A 25126-nucleotide genomic window follows, 5' to 3' on the forward strand; every position below is an offset into this window, starting at 1 on the left:
TGCTAAACAAATGCTCTGCTGACGTTGCTCTGGTCTAAGCTCTACAACAAATGCTCTGCTGACGTTGCTCTGGTCCTCTCTAAGCTCTACAACAAATGCTCTGCTGACGTTGCTCTGGTCCTCTCTAAGCTCTACAACAAATGCTCTGCTGATGTTGCTCTGGTCTAAGCTCTACAACAAATGCTCTGCTGACGTTGCTCTGGTCCTCTCTAAGCTCTACAACAAATGCTCTGCTGACGTTGCTCTGGTCCTCTCTAAGCTCTACAACAAATGCTCTACTGACGTTGCTCTGGTCCTCTCTAAGCTCTACAACAAATGCTCTGCTGACGTTGCTCTGGTCCTCTCTAAGCTCTACAACAAATGCTCTGCTGACGTTGCTCTGGTCCTCTCTAAGCTCTACAACAAATGCTCTGCTGACGTTGCTCTGGTCCTCTCTAAGCTCTACAACAAATGCTCTGCTGACGTTGCTCTGGTCCTCTCTAAGCTCTACAACAAATGCTCTGCTGACGTTGCTCTGGTCCTCTCTAAGCTCTACAACAAATGCTCTGCTGACGTTGCTCTGGTCCTCTCTAAGCTCTACAACAAATGCTCTGCTGACGTTGCTCTGGTCCTCTCTAAGCTCTACAACAAATGCTCTGCTGACGTTGCTCTGGTCCTCTCTAAGCTCTACAACAAATGCTCTGCTTGCTAACGTTGCTCTGGTCCTCTCTAAGCTCTACAACAAATGCTCTGCTGACGTTGCTCTGGTCCTCTCTAAGCTCTACAACAAATGCTCTGCTGACGTTGCTCTGGTCCTCTCTAAGCTCTACAACAAATGCCTTAACGAATCTTGCTTTCGTGACTGCTGGAAAATTGCTTCTGTTGTACCAGTTTACAAGAATTCTGTCGAAAGAACTGACCCACTTAATCATCACCCTATTAACCTTCTCCCTCTACTTTGCTAAAGTCTTTGAGTCCTTATTCAATCAAGCATTAGTCTGCCATCTCACAGGCAATACACATTTATCCGATGGATTTAGACGAGCCCGTTCTACTGCAGATATCCTAATTGTAATCTAGCGTATATACCAAATACTGGATAAGGCAGGAGAAGCTCGGTCAGTAGCCCTAGACATATCTGAGGCATTTGACAGGGTTTGGCATGATCGTCTTCTCATGAATATCAAATCCTATCGTATTGCTGGACATGTACTTAACATAATAAAATCCTTCTTAAATAAGAGAAAAATCCATGTTGTCCTTGATGTTCGTACATCAAAACATGATATAAATGCAGGTGTGGCACAGGATCAATCCTTAGATCTTTATTATTCCTGAAAATAAAATTTTCTCGGAGATAAGAATATTTGCTGATAATACCACGCTCTATAACAGATGTGTGTTCATTAGTTTTACCCTCGTATTTAAGGAAATTGCTAAAACTCTAGAGAGAGACTTCCAATCAGTATTGGAATGTGGAATGGGGCCATAACTGGTTGGTAACGTTCAATGCTGTGAAAACTAAGCTTATTTCTTTTAATAATTAAAAGAAACCTTGTCGACCACTGGTTGCCGTTACTAATGATAAACTGGCTGAAAGTTATTCCCTCAAGTTCCTAACATTCACCCACAACATGAATTGGAACAAATAAATTGAGGTAATTTGCAAAGCTGCAGTGAGGAAGATGGGCTCTCTCTACCATGCTAAAAGGCTACTCACACCTGAGAGTATTCTGTATAGAAAACCACGGTTCGCCCATGCATGGAGTATTGTTGGCACATCTTGGCTGAGGCATCTACCACTAGTCTCTCGCAACTAGATAAGGTATAAAAAGAAAAAAAAAAGTCGCCAACCTAATAGGTCCTGAACTATCATATAAATTCCAACCTCTATTGCATCGCCGAAACGCGGCATCCTTGTGCTTGCTTTATTAGTATTTCAATGGCAAGTATTCTGATGAACTCTAAGCACTAGTACCCCCTCGATGACAATACGTTTGACAAACCCGACAAGCAGCAAAATCCCATCCCTACATGTCGTAAAACTTTCCACTCGAATAACTTTTTCTACTCAAACTGCTGCACTTTGAAATTCCCTCCTAGGTCTCTGTTTGAGAGAGATAAAATAAAGGAACAAACCAAGTTATGTGTTCAACATTTAATCTTTATTATAAGACTTCTTCTGGATGAATGAAATTAAGAAAATAAAATACCAGTGCAATATTTGCAAATATATTTGTTGTAACAAAATGTACGAGTTTTAACTTGGTGCATATATATATATATATATATATATATATATATATATATATATATATATATATATATATTGGTTACTTACTCCGCTGACAGCACAAAATGTGGCTTTCACTTCCCATGTCTCGTTGCTCCACACACGAAGAACACCATCCTCACAGCTTGAAATCAAATCATTATTGGAAGATACTGCAAGGCCTGTTACCTAAAATCAGAAATCATTCAGAGATATTTATGTATAACGTATGATTTTATGGATATCATTTATTAAAGAGAGATTAAAGAGATATTTATGTATAATGTATGATTTTATGATTTTTATGGATATCATTTATTAAAGAGAGAAAAACTTGTATTCACTCCAAGCAAACATGAATACAAAAAAAAAAAAAAAAAAAGGAAAAATATATAAATTCGACACTTTATTTGTTAAAGGAGGAGATAAAAAAACAAACAGATTTAGCATGACACCATACCTGACATTGTGTCGAATCTCAGGGTGTCACCAGTTATGTGGCATGTCTAGCTGTGAGTAACAGCTCTTTTTATGTCCGCCTGATTGTCACTAGTGTGTAAGAAGATGTGCGTGAGATAAAGAAAATGTAAGTCTGTGAAGATTTCTTTCCAAGCCAGGGTGCGTGTGGGCGAAGGATTGATCGACCTTGTTGGGGTCGTGTTCAATCGGATGAAATCTGTTTTTTGCTGTTTATTTCCTCGTTTTTAAAAGAATTGCTAAGTTCGCATCACATCAGTTTTTTAATTTCACAAAGATGTGTTCTTTGAGGTTTGAAACCTTCTGAATTATATACATGTACTAAATTTATTGATTATTATATTGTACCCAAATGGCTTCCAAATTATATCCATTGTTGCTCAATTCATCTTATGTTCTCAAACAAATACAAAATAAGTTTTATTCCTGATTTTCATCTCAATCATTGCACTTGTGCCCCCTCGACATACATATTCCCAACAAACCTGCTTAGCAGCAAAATCACACCCCTTCAATGTTGACATCCCTAAATGCCAGAAAACTTTCTACTCTAATAGCCTCTTCCCTAGAACAGCTAAAATTTGGAATTCTGTTCCTGTTACCGGCTTCCCTAACTGATATGCATAAGTTTAAATGTAATATAAACCAACATCTTAATCTTTTTTAGGCATCGTCCCAATTATTAGCCTCTTACATCCAAGTTGCAATATGTCTTGTTTGGGATGAAGGTGAGTGAAAAAAAAAAATGCACATCATCTCAACTGGTCTAGCTACATCACTTACCAGCAGTCATCTGAAATGGTTGGTTGGTTTTGTTTTACGGCATATCAACCCTTTTCAGGTTATTTAATGCTGAATTCAGTTATGTTGAAGAAAAATTTTTTAATAGAATATATTTGTTTTTTTTAAGTCGGTTTCTATTTAACCCATAGTTGGGACCCTAACAGGTGCTACCACTCCGGGTCAGAGTGGACCTGGGAGCAATGCCAATTAAAAGGTGGCTCCATACTCCCCAAAGCCCGCAAGCTGGGGCCTCACCATCGGATATAGTTTAAGGTCATATCCAGGACCGGTCATCTGAAATGCTCTAAACTGTGTCCCACATCATTGATGCTCAACCCCAAGTGTTCGGCCAGTTGTAGACCTGGAGGGGGGGGGATCAGTTGATGATGACCTGCTTCTAATAGGCAACACAAATAAAATGGTAACAGAAGTTGGAAGTTGTTCACAACACGTTTCACGTTGAGACAAATCTTATCATATTCAGTGTTTCCATAGTTACACAATTTTCCCTTGGAGAAATAAATTAAATAATGACTTGTGTTCAACTAATTGCGTACAAGTAGTCCTTGACAATAAGTTGGGAGTTTTACCATTAAATGACTTGAAAGAGATCGAGATATCGTAAAACAAACAAATCAAATCATTTTTTGTTAGTGAATTTACAAGATGAGGATAATTTGCATTATTTGGACGATTGTTCTCATCTTTTTTTTTTTTTTTTTTTTTTTACCTTCACGATGTTTCGATGCTGATCTTCTTTATTGGAGTCAAACTCAAGAACCTGCACAGAATTTCAAATAGAACGCTTTATTTAATCTATGGAGGTAGCATGTTTTTGTCCTGTCAGCCATAAATGGCTAGAACTCTTAATTTGCAATTATATTTTGAGTATCGTCTGCACTAAGGATTGAACCTTCAACCCTCAGAGGAACGTCACTTGCAACTAGTGTTGGGATAATTATTCAAAATCAGAATCTGGCATAAAAAAAAAAAGAAATCGAAATTTTTAGGGTATTGGGATTGAAAAAAAAAATTGCCTATTTTCCGATGTTGAAAACAATTTGTTTAATTCTTTTTTTATTTATTTAAAACTTAATTTTTGATGGCTTGCATATTGAATATTTACTTATTGTAAAACTACTAGGAAAATTAAAATCTATAAATTATTCTCACAAGTTTTTATTTTTGCTCATATTATAAGTTTTCTTTTCTGTGAGAATCCCCCCTCCCCAAAAGAAAAAAAAAAACTCTATATCCAGAAATTTCCAAAGAATCCGAATCAGTAATTGTATCAAAATATTTATATTTTGTCATTTCATGAAAGTAAAGACGTGCAACACTTACATTTTTCACGTGTCCAGAAACTAAATGGATTGAGGAACCTTCTGCCCAATTCACACAGAAGATCGTACCAGAATCAGTGCCAACAACGCCCTAAGGAAAAACAAAAAAAAAACGATGACAGGTTATTAGCGATATTAAAAAATATACAAAATATTAAATAGTTATAAATTAATTAATGTCTTCGGATATAAAGAACACGCAAGTAAAAAATGTTAAAATATTAAAAAGAAATTTAACCTAATGAGCGTGCTTATATTTTTTGTATAGTGGGTCAGTGGCATTCACACTAGATGGGTTGAACCAGCTTCTTTCAAAAGCGGAAGTGACAAGGAAATATTGAATTCATAGGCAATCCCTAGTATATCCCGGTCAAGAAGAGATGACATGTTTTTTGCAGCTTTTGAAAGGAAGGTGCTGATGTGCACCTACATACAGCACTTGGTATTTCCAAATGGTTACCCATCTAGTACTGAACTAGTTCAACGTTACTTAGCTTTGATGATTTAATGCATACTAATGTGTCAACATGATTATGTTGTTGTATGTGTATATCATAATAATATATACTAGTATATATTATTAGAGATTCCTACTTTCTAATAGAGATACACTAAATTATCGCCCCTTTAACCTCCTCCCGCTTTTCGCCAAAATATTTGAGTTCTTAGTTAATCAAGCCCTAGTCCAACACCTAACAGCTGCTAAACTCCTGACCGACGAATAATATGGATTCAGGCAAGCCCGTTCAACAGCAGATATCTTAACTGTAGTCTCTGAACGTACATAGCGTTCACTGGACAAAACAGGGGAGGGTAGAGCAGTAGCTCTTGATATATCTAAGGCTTTTGACAGGGTATGGCACGATGATCTTCTAAGGAAAATTAGATCATATGGTATCACTGGAAGAATACACAATATAATTAAATCCTTCTTAAGTAAGAGAAAAATCCAAGTTGTTCTCGATGGTCGTACATTTAAACAATATGATATAAATGCGGGGAGTACCCCAGGGGTCTATCCTTGGACCTTTATTGTTCCTGATATTTTTTTTTTTTTTACAAGGTGGTCACCACTTATCAAGGCCCGGAAGCCATTCAGGGATAAGGGTTAATACTCATAAATGACTTCCCCGATAAAATTGTTTCGGAGATGGGTATATTTGTCGATGACAGCACTCTCTATAACAGGCATGAGGGGAAAACAAATGAACACATATCTAAGGAAATGGCAGAATCACTAGAGGATGACCTCCAATTTGTAGTGGAATGAGGACAAAAATGGTTGGTCACATTCAATGCTGCCAAGACTAAGCTTGTTTCCTTCAATAACTACAAGAAACCTTTTCTACCACCAATAGCAATGGCTAAGAATACACTGCCTGAAATTACTTCCTTTAAACTCCTCGGCCTAACATTTACAGGGAACATGAACTGGAATATATACATTGAGAGCATTGCCAAGGCTGCTGCAAAGAAGGTGGGTTCTCTCTACCATGCCAGAAAACAACTTACGCCTGAAAGTATTCTGTACCTCTATAAGACCACCATTCGCCCATGTATGGAGTATTGCTGTCACATCTGGGCTGGTGCATCTGCTGCTTGTTTCTCACTCCTGGACAGGGTTCAAAAGAGAGTCGTCAACCTGATAGGTCCTGAACTGTCATCTAGGCTTCAGCCTCTGTCCCATCGACGAAATGTAGCATCCCTCTGCCTGTTCTACAAATACTTTAATGGTGGCTGCTCTGACGAACTGCAAGCACTTGTACCCTCCTTGACGTGACTACCCCCGACAAACCCGACAAGCAACGAAGTCCCACCGCTTTACAGTAAGGATCCCTAGGTGTAAGAAAGCCTTTTACTCCAATAGTTTCTTCCCCAGAACTGCAAGTCTTTGGAACTCCCTTCCAGGATACTGCTTTCCCAACTGTACTGATATGCAGAAGTTCAAGTGTAATGTGAACAAACATCTTTCTACTCATCTCCCTTCATAATACCCCCGCTAATAGTCACCGATAGTAGCCCCCTACTTCAAAGTGGAACTTGCCTTGTTTGGGGTGAAGATTGAATAAAAAAAATAAAAAAATCTGTCACTAAAAAAGAAAAATGTTTTGATTAGGACAAGTGTTGGAAATGTGGGACTTTTAAATATTTATTAAAAATATACATTATTCGGCTTCTAACCACTTTTTAAATTCCAAATATTCAATGCTTTCATGTGAGAGACCACTATATAATTGAATATAAATATATATTTATTTAGAAGGGAGACCACTATATAATTGAATACTTTTTTTTTTTTTTACAAGGAAGTCACCATTTATCAAGGCTTGGAGGCCACTTGAGGATAAGGTTTATTGCATGTATAGTAATAAATGGGATAATATCATAGTAATCGTTAGTAATGGAGATTTGATAAAGTGACTTACTTAAGGGGGCGGTTTATCAGGAATTTGTTTATGTTGGACTTGAAGACATCCAAGGTAGTCAGGTGGGAATATACATATATATCTATTTAGAAGAGAGAGCACTATATATTTGAATATACGTATATATTTATTCATAAGGGGAATTTGAAGATTCAATTGAAAACTCGATTGAATCTTTGGTATAAGATTTTAGTTAAAACCTATGTAGCTAGAAATTTAAAAAAATAACAATTTATACTATAGATATATATATATATATATATATTGTAATGAATCAATCCTACTCCAATGTCAAAAACTATCCAACAATAAGTGTTAGATTTGAACCAAGAAAACAGCAATTTTTCCCCCTTTATCAGAAACATCACTTATGTGAGAACTAAAGAACAAAATAAAGGAAGTGAGAGTTATGACGACTCTTGGGAAGTGTGTTATCAGCCATTTCAATCAGTGGTTGGAAAAGTTTCTCATAATTGTCGAAGGAAAGGAGCTTTGTATTATTAGCATTAAATGTAACCATCCATTTTTGGCCCCATTCCACTATAAACTGGAGGTCATTTTCTAAGCATTCAGCCATTGACTTGGATACGCGTGTTCAATTTACCCATATATCAAGAATAGAGTGTGATGTCATAAGCAAATATAACCATCTCAGACACAATTACATCAAGGAACATGTTTATAAAAATCAAAAATTATAATGGTCAAAATATTGATCCATGTGATACACCATGTTAATGTCGTGTTTGTATAACTATTGGAGATAACCTCAATCTTTTTTTTAGCTAAGAAGTAACTGATTATATTAAATAGTCGTCCGGTAATACTGTACAAATTTATTTTCATGATAAGACCTTTATGCAAAATCTTGTCAAAGGCTTCTAACGCATGATATATATGTTCAGTGATTAGCGTTAGAATATCCGCAGTAGAACAGGATTGCTTAAAGTCATACTGCTGGTCTGAAAGAAGTTTAGCACTTTTGATAGGATGGATTATCGTTAGATTAATTAAGCGAACAGCAGGAAGAGACTGATAGGGTAATAATTTTGCAGGTCAGTTCTTTTTCCAGCTATCAGGAAACAAGATTCAGCAAGGCATTTTTTATAGAGTTTGGAAAGGAAAGTGGCTAGCTCAGCAAAGCATTTTTTTTATTACTATAGCAGAGATAAGCTCAGGTCCACGCGTTAAGGTATACAGTAGTTAGATAAGTAATTTAAAAAAAAAAAAAAAAAAGAATTAAATGACAAAAATTTTGCATTAGCTCTTATCCTTAAATGGCTTTTAGCCTTAATAAGTGGTTACTCATTAAAAAAGACTTCTTCAAACAAACCATTTGAAATTCCTCATCAAAAACAGCAGCAACAATGGCACCATCCAACCGCATTTGACGTTCCATTGTGACCTGCGTGTCAGGATTTTCAGACGTAGGGCAGATGTTACCCACTGACCATAACTTAAGAAACTGACCGACACTACCAGTGACCAACCAATGACCATTACAAGCAAGCACACCTGAAATTAAAAAAAATAATAAAAACATTTTATGAATACAACAAGCAGGAGTAGCCTTCGTAAATTTATAAACTTAAACGTCCTCCAAGTACACTTAATATTTCTTGGCACACAAATATCTTTGTGTACTCCTGCTCTAAACACAGAATCCTTTATCAATATTTCTATTAAGTTTATGATTTTTAAGTTATACCTGAGAGACTGACCCACACTAACAGTGACCAACTAATGACCATTACAAGCATATTATTGCAAATACTGGCAAAATATAATTTTTCTTTGTCATTTTCGATAGAGGATGTACACTAGTTGTGCATAATTTTATATAAAATAGAAATAAATATCTCTTAACCGAGAAATATTATTTCTGATGTAAGCTAATCAAAAACCTTGATTCCAGTAAAGCAACTGACCCTGAGGGTATTCCTATTATAATGTTGAAAAATTTTCAACCAAAACTAACTCTCATACTTACAAAACTGTTTAAGCATTGTTTTAAGGAGAATTGCTTCCCAACACCCTGGAAAATCTCATTAGTATGCCCCATACTTAAGAATTCAAGTGATCGGTCATCTCCCTCTCAATACAGACCAATCAGTCTCCTGTGCATCATGAGTAAGTTGCTGAAATCTGTGTTAAATAGAGTAGCAGTCAATCACCTCATCAAAAATAACCTCCTGCAATAGGGTTTATGTTCTGCTAGATCTCCAGCAGATGTGCTAACAGTTATATCTCATAGGATTAGTGCATCTCTCTATGGAGGCTTCTTTTCTAGGGCAATTGCTCTTGACATATCAAAGGCCTTTGATAGGGTATAGCATAAAGGTCTACTCCACAAAATCTCCAGCTACAGTCTAACTGGAAATGCTTTTCAATTATCAAATCATTTCTATCTGATTTCTATATGAGTAGTGGTTGATGGACAGAAATCAGAAGCTCATAGTATTAATGCTAGAGCCCCTCAGGGGTCCATTCTGGGTCCAACTCTCTTCCTGATCTACATCAATAATCTCCCAAATCATATCCTAAGATCATTTGTAGACATTTATGCTAACAACACTACCATCTATGGCAACACTTCAAAAGCCGTAAATGACCAAGTTCTCTCTGATTCTCTCTCCTCTGATTTTGATCACGTGGTGCAGTGGGGAAAGAGGTGGCTGGTTAATTTTAATGCATCTAAAACCAAGCTTCGATTTTTACATCATCAATGCTCTGATCCCTGTCTGGCATCAATTAAAATGAATGGCTATTCTCTTGAGGAGGCTCCATGTTTTGACAAGCTTCTAGGTCTGACCTTTATTCTTGATCTGAGATAGAATACATACATCAAATCTGTTGCCAATGCTGCTGGAAAAAAAGGTGGGATCATTCTGCCATTCCAATAGATATTTCACTGCTGATGCAATTCTCTAATTGCATAAGAACCAAGTATGCCCAAGAATGGATTACTATTGCCACATCTGGACAGGAGCCGCTAGGAGCAGCTTATCTTACCTTGACAGAATTCAAAATAGACTTCGTAGGCTAGTGGGGGACGCCTTTTTCTCTTCCCTGCAACCTCTTTCCTTACAGAAGTGATGTTGCGAGCTTGTCTCTGCTTTATCATTATTTTCATGGCAAGTGCTCGACTGAGCTCCAATCTATGATCCCTGTTGGCCTGACTTTCATGAAAACCACTCATCTAGTTGAAACCAATAATTTCCTCCCACTCTTTATCTGTGCCAAAGCCAAAACACAGATTCTATGATCAAAGTGTCTTTCTTAGAACTGCATGCCTGTGGAACTCTGTTCCATTTTACTGCTTTCCAACTAACTACAATATGGCCATCTTCAAGTCCAACGTAAACAAGTTCTTGATAATCCGTCCCCTTAAGTAATCCAAATTATTAAATTCCCACTACTAACGATTACTATGACATTTTCCCATTGACATCTGTACATTCATTAATCCTTACCCTCAAGTGGCCTCCAGGCCTTGATAAGTGGTGACTCTTTGTAAATAAATTAAAAAAAGCTGCCTTAGATACCAAATATCAGAAAATGTTTTATGGCATATCAATTCTTTTTAGCTTATTTAATAATGAAATCAGGATCTATTTTTGCAAGATGTTGCCATTTTTAAGATTTGTGGAGCTTTACTTTTGCCATGCTAGCAACTCGAAAAACAAAGTGAAATAATAAATAAATAAATAAAAATAAGAAAATGCTGGAATGAAACGGAGATTTAAAATAATAAATATTCATCCAAACTCTTGCCAACTCCCGACTTCAACTGTAATCTTCAGCAACCATTCTAACTGTCTCTCTTTTTTTTTCTTTTTTTTTTTTTTTTTTTTTTTACATGGAGGTCACCACTTAACAAGGCCCAGAAGCCAGTCAGGAATAAGGGTTATTGCATGTACAGTAATCAATGAGATAGTATCGTAGTAATCGTTAGTACTGGAGATTTGATGAAGTGTTTTACTTAAGGGGGCGGTTCATCAGGAATTTGTTTATGTTGGACTTGAAGACATCCAAGTTGTAGTCAAGTGGGAAACAGGCAAACGGAAGAGAGTTCAACAGGCGTGCACTTTTAAGAAAGCTTTGTTCATGGACTCTATGCCTTGATTTAGGCACAGATAAAGAGTGGGGAAAATTAATGACAGTGGTTTAAGTTAAACAGGTGTTTCTCGTGAAAGATTGGCGAGGGGGACGAGGGATTGGAGCTCAGACGAGCACCTGCCATGGAAATAGCGATAAAACAAAGACAGGCTCGCAACGTCTCTTCTGTAGGAAAGAGGTTGCAGGGAAGAGAAAACCACGAAGTCTATTTTGTACTCTGTCAAGGCAGGATAGGCTGTTTTTAGCAGCTCCTGCCCAGATGTGGCAGCAGTACTCCATCCTTGGACGTACTTGGCTTTTATATAGATAGAGAATTGCATGAGTAGTGAGATATCTTCTGGAGCGGTAGAAGGATCCCACCATTTTCCCAGCATCCCTGGCAACAGCATGTTCCATTTTATATCAGGAGTAAAGGTCAAGCCCAGAAGCTTGTCAAAACATGGAGCTTCTGCCAGATGAGAGCAATCCATTTCAATTGATGCCAGATGGGGATCAGAGTGTTGATTATGTAAAGATAGAAGCTTGGTTTTAGATGCATTAAAAGTGACCAGCCACCTCTTCCCCCACTGTACCATGTGCTCAAGATCAGAGGAGAGAGAATCAGGGAGAACTTTGTCATTTACAGCCTTTGATGTGTTGCCATAGATGGTCGTGTCCTCAGCATAGATGTCAACGAATGATTTAAGTATGTGTTTTGGAAGATCATTGATGTAGATCAGAAAGAGAGTTGGGCCCAGGATGGACCCTTGAGGGACTCCAGCATTAATACTGTGGGCCTCTGATTTCTGTCCACCAACCACTACTCTTATGAGCCTATCAGAGAGAAAAGATTTAATGATTGAGAAAACATTTCCAGTTAGAACGTAGCTGAAAATCTTGTGAAGTAGCCCTTTATGCCATACTTTATCGAAGGCCTTTGATATGTCAAGAGCAATTGCCCTAGAAAGTCTGTCTTTATCTCTTTCTCAACTGTCCAAAAAAGAAGACTACGCTGTGCTTTCCCCTTTCATTCTTTTTTTTTTTTTTTACAGCAGTCATTATCCTCATATGGAAATCAACGCCATATTAATAAGCGTCTATAGACAAAAGATTTTTTTCTTCTCTTTCCTTTATTAATTCCGTCAACCGACAAGATAGACAGACGCTCCGTCACTTATGTAAGTCACGGTTTGCATTACATTTGCCATAATATAATAAGTGACAGAATCTGAATGTGCTATAATCATCATATTTGGTTTAACATCTGTGTTGGACAATTTTTAGACATTGACTTCCAAACTTACCTATCTCTGGCCAATCTTTATCCATATTCCTCTCAAATTCAACCTTATCACTTCCTCACACATTTCCCTTGGCCTTCCCCATTTTACATGCTGGCATGCATTGAACGAAAAATTAACTTTTAAACTAACCTATTTCTGGCCAGGTTTTTATTTATCCCTCTTTCTCTCAAGGCCATTCCTTGCATATTTTCCTTGTCCTTCTCCTGTGAACAGATCCTGCAATCTCAACTGTTCTACATCTACTAACCCCAAAATCCTCTTCAACGGGGTCATACCTTAACCCTACCCTAACCCGACGGTCATACCAATGAAGCATCCCGTTCTGACTACATTTTCCTTTTCTGTCCAGATTTAATCTACCTCTGACATCATCAAATCTAAGCCTGCCTTTAAAACTCACATTACACATCCATCATATCATTTCTCTCCATGCAACACATGTCCTCAACTGTCACTGGATACGTTTCACTTCTATGCAACGTAACGTGTACACATGTCTGATAGTATGCCTCCCTTTTGCAAAAATTTTATTTTCATTAATTCGAGAACCTTTCAATGGGAGCACATAGATATTTGCCAAAAGAAATAAACAATATTAAATCTTTTTTTGGTAGCACAATTAATCACCAAAATATGATTGTCTTTGCGGCTAAGAACCTCAAAATGCTGTCTGCTGATCGCTGTCTGGTTGTGTCAGCTCTACAGACAATCTTCTTCACTTTGGGACACTCTCGACACCCTCGTCTCCTCAATATACTTTCGACTAGAAATTCTAGATATCCAGTCTTTCTTTCAGCTGGTTATTAAAACTGACTATATTTGTTTTTCTTCTCAGCTTGTCACTATACAGCCATCTAGAAACTAACATCCAACTGCTAGGGGCGCCATCCTGTCTGGGAAGTTCAATAGATTCGCTACCCCCCCCCATCACCATTTACTTATCTTAATTCCTCATCTTTCTTCTTATTGTGAATTATTTCCTAATTTAGCATTCTTTGGGATTTTGACTGGGGTGGGAGGAGTGTAGTCAATAGTTTCACAATGACTACTGATAGACTCTTTCCCCCCGACAGCATATAAAATAGTAATAAAAAATAATAATACCTACCAATTTCTGTGTTATCAACTTCCCAAGACAGAAAACATTCATTATTATTAGTATCCCATGCAGTTACGAAACCAAGGTCATTTCCAATAAAAACTACAAAGTTTGAATAAGCAACACTGGTGAAATTAAGACATGATTCCTGAAATACAAAAGAAAAAAAAATACAGATTAAATAATGGAGGAGAAATACTAATGTTAAAATTTTTAAAAATATTTTTTTAATTTAACGTCTTCTCTTCAAATCCCCTCATTCATATTCACAGCAGTTATTGTCCTCATATGCAAATTATTATTCAAATTCAACTAACTCCTGCTTGTATATATTAAAACAATTCCTTTGTGCTTATGTCATTCAACTACACAAAGATCTAATAGGTAACTTCTCAGTCACGTTTTTTCTGACCAAATTTATTGTTCATACTTAGGTTTGAAAACCTAATTTGTTTATTTATTTGACATTTCCCTTTATTTGTTTATTGCTTCTAAGATCTTCATTGCATTCCAAAACTTATAAACATTATTTGTCCTTGTAACACAATCTAATTTTCATTCCGATAATCGTATTAATGTTCTTTCATAATAATAACTTCTTTAAATAAACATCTAACGTTTAATAATAATAGTCGATCTAACAATCAACTATTAGCAAGGCCATCCCAGTGTTTTCCGGGAGGCTAATATATAACATTGTACCCAATATATAATAATGACCCCCCCCCCCCCGACTTCAGGAGTCATCCTACTTAAGATTCACAAATTATTTTTATTTTTTATATTTTGATTTGAGTCCTAAGGCCCGGAAAGTGCATTTTCATTTGAGTTTTAACGCAACTATTACAGTGAAAATAATAAACTGAGTTTTAAAGCAACTATTACAATGAAAATAATAATCTGAGTTTTAAAGCAACTATTACAGTGAAAATAATAAACTGAGTTTTAAAGCAACTATTACAATGAAAATCATAACAACAGAGAAAGACTAACAATATGTTAAACATGTCAGCAAAATTAATATTTCAGTGGAGGAGAAATTCTACAAAACTATTTTACTAAACAACTCTAAAGACAGTATAAGTAGCTGATTAGAATTTCTTTTGTCACAGTAAAATCTCTGCATGACAAATAAAAAGAGTACCACTTACATTGTCAGTTTGGGCCATTTCAAGGATTTGTAAACCAATTTTGGGTTTATGAAGCATCAGGTCAACTCCTTCATTAGTTTTCTCATCGACCATCCAAAACAGAATCGTACCATTTTCTCCGACAGTTGTGAAACTAGAACTTTGTTGAGGATCCCAGCAAACTTCATGCACCGGATACTCAGCAAGAGAGCTACTTTCCAGGAACTGCGTATTCGTGTTCCACAACGCTATATGCGGTTCATGGAAATCTCCTACCAATAAAGTCACAAATGAAATGGAAAATTAACTGTTTTTGTCTTTGCACCTCATAAGAAATACAATTCATTGACTTATATAAAAATAATCTCGACAAGTATAAAAACAGATACACAAATTTATTGAACAACTAGTGGAGGAGGGGGGGCTCGCTCAGTTGTAAAATACGCTTAAATATATAATTCATACAGATTTTGTTATTTATTATTACAGAGATAATTTTCTATTGAATTATATATATGACCTTGAAACATGCGTGTACGTAGATTACTGTTTTAAAAATAATAAATAAATAAAAAAATGTTATATACGTCCAAAATTAAAAAGGGCGACTTTCTAAGTAAATAAAAAAATGAGCTCCGAGGCGGAGCCAATATTAACCGTATGTATCGCTTGAAACATAACAATAACAAAATCTATATATCTATATATATATATATATATATATATATATAGTACTGCTTTCAAAAGATTAAAAAAAAAAAAAAAAATGACTTGCAAACCATCAGCTAGAATTGAAACCAAAACATGTCGCATTCTGTTGTATTGTTGGAGGTGTTTATAGAATCTAGAAAGAATTGTAAGAAAGAAACGGTGACAGCTCAGAGAGAATATACTGAAACCACTTAAAAACGTGGACCCGATCTCATTCCAGCTGTACTATTAAAAAAATGCTCCACTGAGGTTGCTCCAGTTCTCTCCAAACTTTACAACAAATGCCTTAACGAATCTTGCTTGCCTGACTGCTGGAAAACTGTTTCTGTAGTACCAGTTTTAAAAATTCTTCCGAAAGATTAAATTATCGCCCCATTAGCCTTCTTCTGCTTTTCGCCAAAATATTTGAGTCCATAATTAACCAAGGTATGACATTACAGCACCAGAATGAATGTTACGTTGTGGGGATTATAAAGTTTATATATATGTAAGGCACTGTATATATGAGGAGTTGTGTATATATTGAAGTTTCTTCGTGGGTTATCTAATGTTCACAAATACTCACATATATGCTGTTCAACAAACATTTCCTTGAAGTTGAAATGAACATTTTTGCATTTCAACTCGTTTAGATATTTCTGTACGCGTTATTCATCCATCCAAACAAAATTTTACTTGTTATTAATCATCGTTGGTGTATGATTACTATTTTCTGTTAATTTCAGTGTTATTATGTGACCAGTTGTTTAAGAGTTTATTGGTTAAATATTTACAGACATCCACATATATTATTGCAAATATAAATTTTTGGTTCTTAATTAGAATTATACTTATTTAAAAAAAAAATGCAGAAAAATCTGTTTGATGTACGCACTTTTAACAGAACGAAGATGTCATATTCCAAAAATCACGTACATTGATCAAGTAGATTTTTTTCAATTAAGAAAATCAAATTTCATGATTTTTAGAGATTAAAAAGTTTCAATTATCTTCAATACAGACAAAATCGTTGAATTTTGTCAGGTTTAAAACACTCTCTGGACTTCTCCTCCTCCTCCTCCCTCTGTCTTGTTTCCTCTTAAAATTAGATTTCTTAATTAAAATAAAACTACTTGATCAATTGACATGGTTTTTGGAATATGATATGTTTGTTCCATGACGAGTGCATATATCATATTTTTCTGTATTTTTTGTTTGTTAACAAAGTGTAATTTTAAATAATAAGAACCCAATATTTTTACATGCATCTTTTTTATTTGAAAAAACATTTTTTTCATTTTTCAATTTATATAATGAACTCCTTTAACTTACCAACAGATACGAGATATCTATTATCAGCTGAAAAGGCCAGACTTGTGATATTGTTTTTATGGAAGTTTAAAGAACCAAGACAGTTCATATTAATCAAATCCCAGAGAAGAATCTCAGACTTTTGGCCAGGAAATCCTCTACTTGCTGATGCCAACATCTTGAGGAAGAAAAAGTAAAAAATGTTAAAAAAAAAAAAAAAAAAAAATTAAAAAAATACACTATATAATAAAACAAGTAGTAAAAAAACTTTTCCGATGAAAAAATTTTTTTTATTGATTTATTAATAAATAATTTTGTATCATTTTTATTATTCAATTTATTTTGTATCATTTTTATTATTCAATTTATTTTGTATCATTTTTAGTATTCAATTTATTTTGTATCATTTTTATTATTCAATTTATTTTGTATCATTTTTATTATTCAATTTATTTTGTATCAGTTTTATTATTCAATTTATTTTGTATCATTTTTATTATTCAATTTATTTTGTATCAGTTTTATTATTCAATTTATTTTGTATCATTTTTAGTATTCAATTTATTTTGTATCATTTTTAGTATTCAATTTATTTTGTATCAGTTTTATTATTCAATTTATTTTGTATCATTTTTAGTATTCAATTTATTTTGTATCATTTTTATTATTCAATTTATTTTGTATCATTTTTAGTATTCAATTTATTTTGTATCATTTTTATTATATAATTTATTTTGTATCGTTTTTATTATATAATTTATTTTGTATCGTTTTTATTATTCAATTTATTTTGTATCATTTTTATTATTCAATTTATTTTGTATCATTTTTATTATTCAATTTATTTTGTATCATTTTTATTATTCAATTTATTTTGTATCGTTTTTATTATTCAATTTATTTTGTATCATTTTTATTATTCAATTTATTTTGTATCATTTTTATTATATAATTTATTTTGTATCGTTTTTATTATTCAATTTATTTTGTATCAGTTTTATTATTCAATTTATTTTGTATCGTTTTTATTATTCAATTTATTTTGTATCATTTTTATTATTCAATTTATTTTGTATCATTTTTATTATTCAATTTATTTTGTATCGTTTTTATTATTCAATTTATTTTGTATCATTTTTATTATTCAATTAATTTTGTATCATTTTTATTATATAATTTATTTTGTATCGTTTTTATTATTCAATTTATTTTGTATCAGTTTTATTATTCAATTTATTTTGTATTAGTTTTATTATTCAATTTATTTTGTATCATTTTTATTATTCAATTTATTTTGTATCAGTTTTATTATTCAATTTATTTTGTATCAGTTTTATTATTCAATTTATTTTGTATCAGTTTTATTATTCAATTTATTTTGTATCATTTTTATTATTCAATTTATTTTGTATCATTTTTAGTATTCAATTTATTTTGTATCATTTTTATTATTCAATTTATTTTGTATCAGTTTAATTATTCAATTTATTTTGTATCATTTTTATTATTCAATTTATTTTGTATCAGTTTTATTATTCAATTTATTTTGTATCATTTTTATTATTCAATTTATTTTGTATCAGTTTTATTATTCAATTTATTTTGTATCAGTTTTATTATATAATTTATTTTGTATCGTTTTTATTATTCAATTTATTTTGTATCATTTTTATTATTCAATTTATTTTGTATCAGTTTTATTATTCAATTTATTTTGTATCATTTTTATTATTCAATTTATTTTGTATCAGTTTTATTATATAATTTATTTTGTATCATTTTTAGTATTCAATTTATTTTGTATCAGTTTTATTATATAATTTATTTTGTATCGTTTTTATTATTCAATTTATTTTGTATCATTTTTATTATTCAATTTATTTTGTATCAGTTTTATTATTCAATTTATTTTGTATCATTTTTATTATTCAATTTATTTTGTATCAGTTTTATTATATAATTTATTTTGTATCGTTTTTATTATTCAATTTATTTTGTATCATTTTTATTATTCAATTTATTTTGTATCAGTTTAATTATTCAATTTATTTTGTATCATTTTTATTATTCAATTTATTTTGTATCATTTTTATTATTCAATTTATTTTGTATCATTTTTATTATTCAATTTATTTTGTATCAGTTTTATTATTCAATTTATTTTGTATCAGTTTTATTATTCAATTAATTTTGTATCATTTTTAGTATTCAATTTATTTTGTATCATTTTTATTATTCAATTTATTTTGTATCATTTTTATTATTCAATTTATTTTGTATCATTTTTATTATTCAATTTATTTTGTATCATTTTTATTATTCAATTTATTTTGTATCAGTTTTATTATTCAATTTATTTTGTATCAGTTTTATTATTCAATTTATTTTGTATCATTTTTAGTATTCAATTTATTTTGTATCATTTTTATTATATAATTTATTTTGTATCGTTTTTAGTATTCAATTTATTTTGTATCAGTTTTATTATTCAATTTATTTTGTATCATTTTTATTATTCAATTTATTTTGTATCATTTTTATTATATAATTTATTTTGTATCATTTTTATTATATAATTTATTTTGTATCGTTTTTATTATTCAATTTATTTTGTATCAGTTTTATTATTCAATTTATTTTGTATCATTTTTAGTATTCAATTTATTTTGTATCATTTTTATTATATAATTTATTTTGTATCGTTTTTATTATTCAATTTATTTTGTATCAGTTTTATTATTCAATTTATTTTGTATCATTTTTATTATTCAATTTATTTTGTATCATTTTTATTATTCAATTTATTTTGTATCATTTTTATTATTCAATTTATTTTGTATCAGTCTTATTATTCAATTTATTTTGTATCATTTTTAGTATTCAATTTATTTTGTATCATTTTTATTATTCAATTTATTTTGTATCATTTTTAGTATTCAATTTATTTTGTATCATTTTTATTATTCAATTTATTTTGTATCATTTTTATTATTCAATTTATTTTGTATCATTTTTATTATTCAATTTATTTTGTATCATTTTTATTATTCAATTTATTTTGTATCATTTTTATTATTCAATTTATTTTGTATCATTTTTATTATTCAATTTATTTTGTATCATTTTTAGTATTCAATTTATTTTGTATCATTTTTATTATTCAATTTATTTTGTATCATTTTTATTATTCAATTTATTTTGTATCAGTTTAATTATTCAATTTATTTTGTATCATTTTTATTATTCAATTTATTTTGTATCAGTTTTATTATTCAATTTATTTTGTATCATTTTTATTATTCAATTTATTTTGTATCAGTTTTATTATTCAATTTATTTTGTATCAGTTTTATTATATAATTTATTTTGTATCGTTTTTATTATTCAATTTATTTTGTATCATTTTTATTATTCAATTTATTTTGTATCAGTTTTATTATTCAATTTATTTTGTATCATTTTTATTATTCAATTTATTTTGTATCAGTTTTATTATATAATTTATTTTGTATCATTTTTATTATTCAATTTATTTTGTATCAGTTTTATTATATAATTTATTTTGTATCGTTTTTATTATTCAATTTATTTTGTATCATTTTTATTATTCAATTTATTTTGTATCAGTTTTATTATTCAATTTATTTTGTATCATTTTTATTATTCAATTTATTTTGTATCAGTTTTATTATATAATTTATTTTGTATCGTTTTTATTATTCAATTTATTTTGTATCATTTTTATTATTCAATTTATTTTGTATCAGTTTAATTATTCAATTTATTTTGTATCATTTTTATTATTCAATTTATTTTGTATCATTTTTATTATTCAATTTATTTTGTATCATTTTTATTATTCAATTTATTTTGTATCAGTTTTATTATTCAATTTATTTTGTATCAGTTTTATTATTCAATTTATTTTGTATCATTTTTAGTATTCAATTTATTTTGTATCAGTTTTATTATTCAATTTATTTTGTATCATTTTTATTATTCAATTTATTTTGTATCATTTTTATTATTCAATTTATTTTGTATCATTTTTATTATTCAATTTATTTTGTATCAGTTTTATTATTCAATTTATTTTGTATCATTTTTAGTATTCAATTTATTTTGTATCATTTTTATTATATAATTTATTTTGTATCGTTTTTAGTATTCAATTTATTTTGTATCAGTTTTATTATTCAATTTATTTTGTATCATTTTTTTTATTCAATTTATTTTGTATCATTTTTATTATATAATTTATTTTGTATCATTTTTATTATATAATTTATTTTGTATCGTTTTTATTATTCAATTTATTTTGTATCAGTTTTATTATTCAATTTATTTTGTATCATTTTTAGTATTCAATTTATTTTGTATCAGTTTTATTATATAATTTATTTTGTATCGTTTTTATTATTCAATTTATTTTGTATCAGTTTTATTATTCAATTTATTTTGTATCATTTTTATTATTCAATTTATTTTGTATCATTTTTATTATTCAATTTATTTTGTATCATTTTTATTATTCAATTTATTTTGTATCAGTCTTATTATTCAATTTATTTTGTATCATTTTTAGTATTCAATTTATTTTGTATCATTTTTAGTATTCAATTTATTTTGTATCATTTTTATTATTCAATTTATTTTGTATCATTTTTATTATTCAATTTATTTTGTATCATTTTTATTATTCAATTTATTTTGTATCAGTTTTATTATTCAATTTATTTTGTATCAGTTTTATTATTCAATTTATTTTGTATCATTTTTAGTATTCAATTTATTTTGTATCATTTTTATTATATAATTTATTTTGTATCGTTTTTAGTATTCAATTTATTTTGTATCATTTTTATTATTCAATTTATTTTGTATCATTTTTATTATATAATTTATTTTGTATCATTTTTATTATTCAATTTATTTTGTATCATTTTTAGTATTCAATTTATTTTGTATCATTTTTATTATATAATTTATTTTGTATCATTTTTATTATATAATTTATTTTGTATCGTTTTTATTATTCAATTTATTTTGTATCGTTTTTATTATTCAATTTATTTTGTATCAGTTTTATTATTCAATTTATTTTGTATCATTTTTATTATATAATTTATTTTGTATCATTTTTATTATTCAATTTATTTTGTATCATTTTTATTATTCAATTTATTTTGTATCAGTTTTATTATTCAATTTATTTTGTATCATTTTTATTATTCAATTTATTTTGTATCATTTTTATTATATAATTTATTTTGTATCGTTTTTATTATTCAATTTATTTTGTATCATTTTTATTATTCAATTTATTTTGTATCATTTTTATTATATAATTTATTTTGTATCGTTTTTATTATATAATTTATTTTGTATCGTTTTTATTATTCAATTTATTTTGTATCAGTTTTATTATTCAATTTATTTTGTATCATTTTTATTATTCAATTTATTTTGTATCATTTTTATTATTCAATTTATTTTGTATCATTTTTATTATTCAATTTATTTTGTATCATTTTTATTATTCAATTTATTTTGTATCAGTTTTAGTATTCAATTTATTTTGTATCATTTTTAGTATTCAATTTATTTTGTATCATTTTTATTATTCAATTTATTTTGTATCAGTTTTATTATTCAATTTATTTTGTATCATTTTTAGTATTCAATTTATTTTGTATCATTTTTATTATTCAATTTATTTTGTATCATTTTTATTATTCAATTTATTTTGTATCATTTTTAGTATTCAATTTATTTTGTATCATTTTTATTATATAATTTATTTTGTATCGTTTTTAGTATTCAATTTATTTTGTATCATTTTTATTATTCAATTTATTTTGTATCATTTTTATTATTCAATTTATTTTGTATCATTTTTATTATTCAATTTATTTTGTATCAGTTTTATTATATAATTTATTTTGTATCATTTTTATTATTCAATTTATTTTGTATCAGTTTTATTATATAATTTATTTTGTATCGTTTTTATTATTCAATTTATTTTGTATCATTTTTATTATTCAATTTATTTTGTATCAGTTTTATTATTCAATTTATTTTGTATCATTTTTATTATTCAATTTATTTTGTATCAGTTTTATTATTCAATTTATTTTGTATCATTTTTATTATTCAATTTATTTTGTATCAGTTTAATTATTCAATTTATTTTGTATCATTTTTATTATTCAATTTATTTTGTATCATTTTTATTATTCAATTTATTTTGTATCATTTTTATTATTCAATTTATTTTGTATCAGTTTTATTATTCAATTTATTTTGTATCAGTTTTATTATTCAATTTATTTTGTATCATTTTTAGTATTCAATTTATTTTGTATCAGTTTTATTATTCAATTTATTTTGTATCAGTTTTATTATTCAATTTATTTTGTATCATTTTTAGTATTCAATTTATTTTGTATCAGTTTTATTATTCAATTTATTTTGTATCATTTTTATTATTCAATTTATTTTGTATCATTTTTATTATTCAATTTATTTTGTATCATTTTTATTATTCAATTTATTTTGTATCAGTTTTATTATTCAATTTATTTTGTATCATTTTTAGTATTCAATTTATTTTGTATCATTTTTATTATATAATTTATTTTGTATCGTTTTTAGTATTCAATTTATTTTGTATCAGTTTTATTATTCAATTTATTTAGTATCATTTTTTTTATTCAATTTATTTTGTATCATTTTTATTATATAATTTATTTTGTATCATTTTTATTATATAATTTATTTTGTATCGTTTTTATTATTCAATTTATTTTGTATCAGTTTTATTATTCAATTTATTTTGTATCATTTTTAGTATTCAATTTATTTTGTATCATTTTTATTATATAATTTATTTTGTATCGTTTTTATTATTCAATTTATTTTGTATCAGTTTTATTATTCAATTTATTTTGTATCATTTTTATTATTCAATTTATTTTGTATCATTTTTATTATTCAATTTATTTTGTATCATTTTTATTATTCAATTTATTTTGTATCAGTCTTATTATTCAATTTATTTTGTATCATTTTTAGTATTCAATTTATTTTGTATCATTTTTATTATTCAATTTATTTTGTATCATTTTTAGTATTCAATTTATTTTGTATCATTTTTATTATTCAATTTATTTTGTATCATTTTTATTATTCAATTTATTTTGTATCATTTTTATTATTCAATTTATTTTGTATCAGTTTTATTATTCAATTTATTTTGTATCATTTTTAGTATTCAATTTATTTTGTATCATTTTTATTATATAATTTATTTTGTATCGTTTTTAGTATTCAATTTATTTTGTATCATTTTTATTATTCAATTTATTTTGTATCATTTTTATTATTCAATTTATTTTGTATCATTTTTATTATATAATTTATTTTGTATCATTTTTATTATATAATTTATTTTGTATCGTTTTTATTATTCAATTTATTTAGTATCAGTTTTATTATTCAATTTATTTTGTATCATTTTTATTATATAATTTATTTTGTATCATTTTTATTATTCAATTTATTTTGTATCATTTTTAGTATTCAATTTATTTTGTATCATTTTTATTATATAATTTATTTTGTATCATTTTTATTATATAATTTATTTTGTATCGTTTTTATTATTCAATTTATTTTGTATCGTTTTTATTATTCAATTTATTTTGTATCAGTTTTATTATTCAATTTATTTTGTATCATTTTTATTATATAATTTATTTTGTATCATTTTTATTATTCAATTTATTTTGTATCAGTTTTATTATTCAATTTATTTTGTATCATTTTTATTATTCAATTTATTTTGTATCATTTTTATTATATAATTTATTTTGTATCGTTTTTATTATTCAATTTATTTTGTATCATTTTTATTATTCAATTTATTTTGTATCATTTTTATTATATAATTTATTTTGTATCGTTTTTATTATATAATTTATTTTGTATCGTTTTTATTATTCAATTTATTTTGTATCAGTTTTATTATTCAATTTATTTTGTATCATTTTTATTATTCAATTTATTTTGTATCATTTTTATTATTCAATTTATTTTGTATCATTTTTATTATTCAATTTATTTTGTATCAGTTTTAGTATTCAATTTATTTTGTAGCATTTTTAGTATTCAATTTATTTTGTATCATTTTTATTATTCAATTTATTTTGT

General features: G+C 28.3%; 1 protein-coding gene across 2 annotated transcripts in view; it reads right to left on the bottom strand.

Annotated features, from left to right (window-relative positions):
• LOC145293309 (WD repeat-containing protein 90-like) overlaps positions 1 to 25126 on the bottom strand; it is a 199468-nt gene that overhangs the window by 27117 nt on the left and 147225 nt on the right. For both annotated transcript variants that reach the window (XM_080139952.1, XM_080139951.1), the window contains 6 exons: positions 16934 to 17090; positions 14933 to 15183; positions 13791 to 13929; positions 8614 to 8795; positions 4856 to 4945; positions 2321 to 2440 (listed from right to left, as the gene is read on the bottom strand). In XM_080139952.1, the coding sequence (XP_079996078.1) occupies positions 2321 to 2440; positions 4856 to 4945; positions 8614 to 8795; positions 13791 to 13929; positions 14933 to 15183; positions 16934 to 17090 (939 nt within the window). The remainder of the gene's footprint in view (positions 1 to 2320; positions 2441 to 4855; positions 4946 to 8613; positions 8796 to 13790; positions 13930 to 14932; positions 15184 to 16933; positions 17091 to 25126) is intronic.

The sequence above is a fragment of the Euprymna scolopes genome, chromosome 14, assembly GCF_053919585.1.
Source record: "Euprymna scolopes isolate OS-2025 chromosome 14, ASM5391958v1, whole genome shotgun sequence".
NCBI lineage: Eukaryota > Metazoa > Mollusca > Cephalopoda > Sepiida > Sepiolidae > Euprymna > Euprymna scolopes.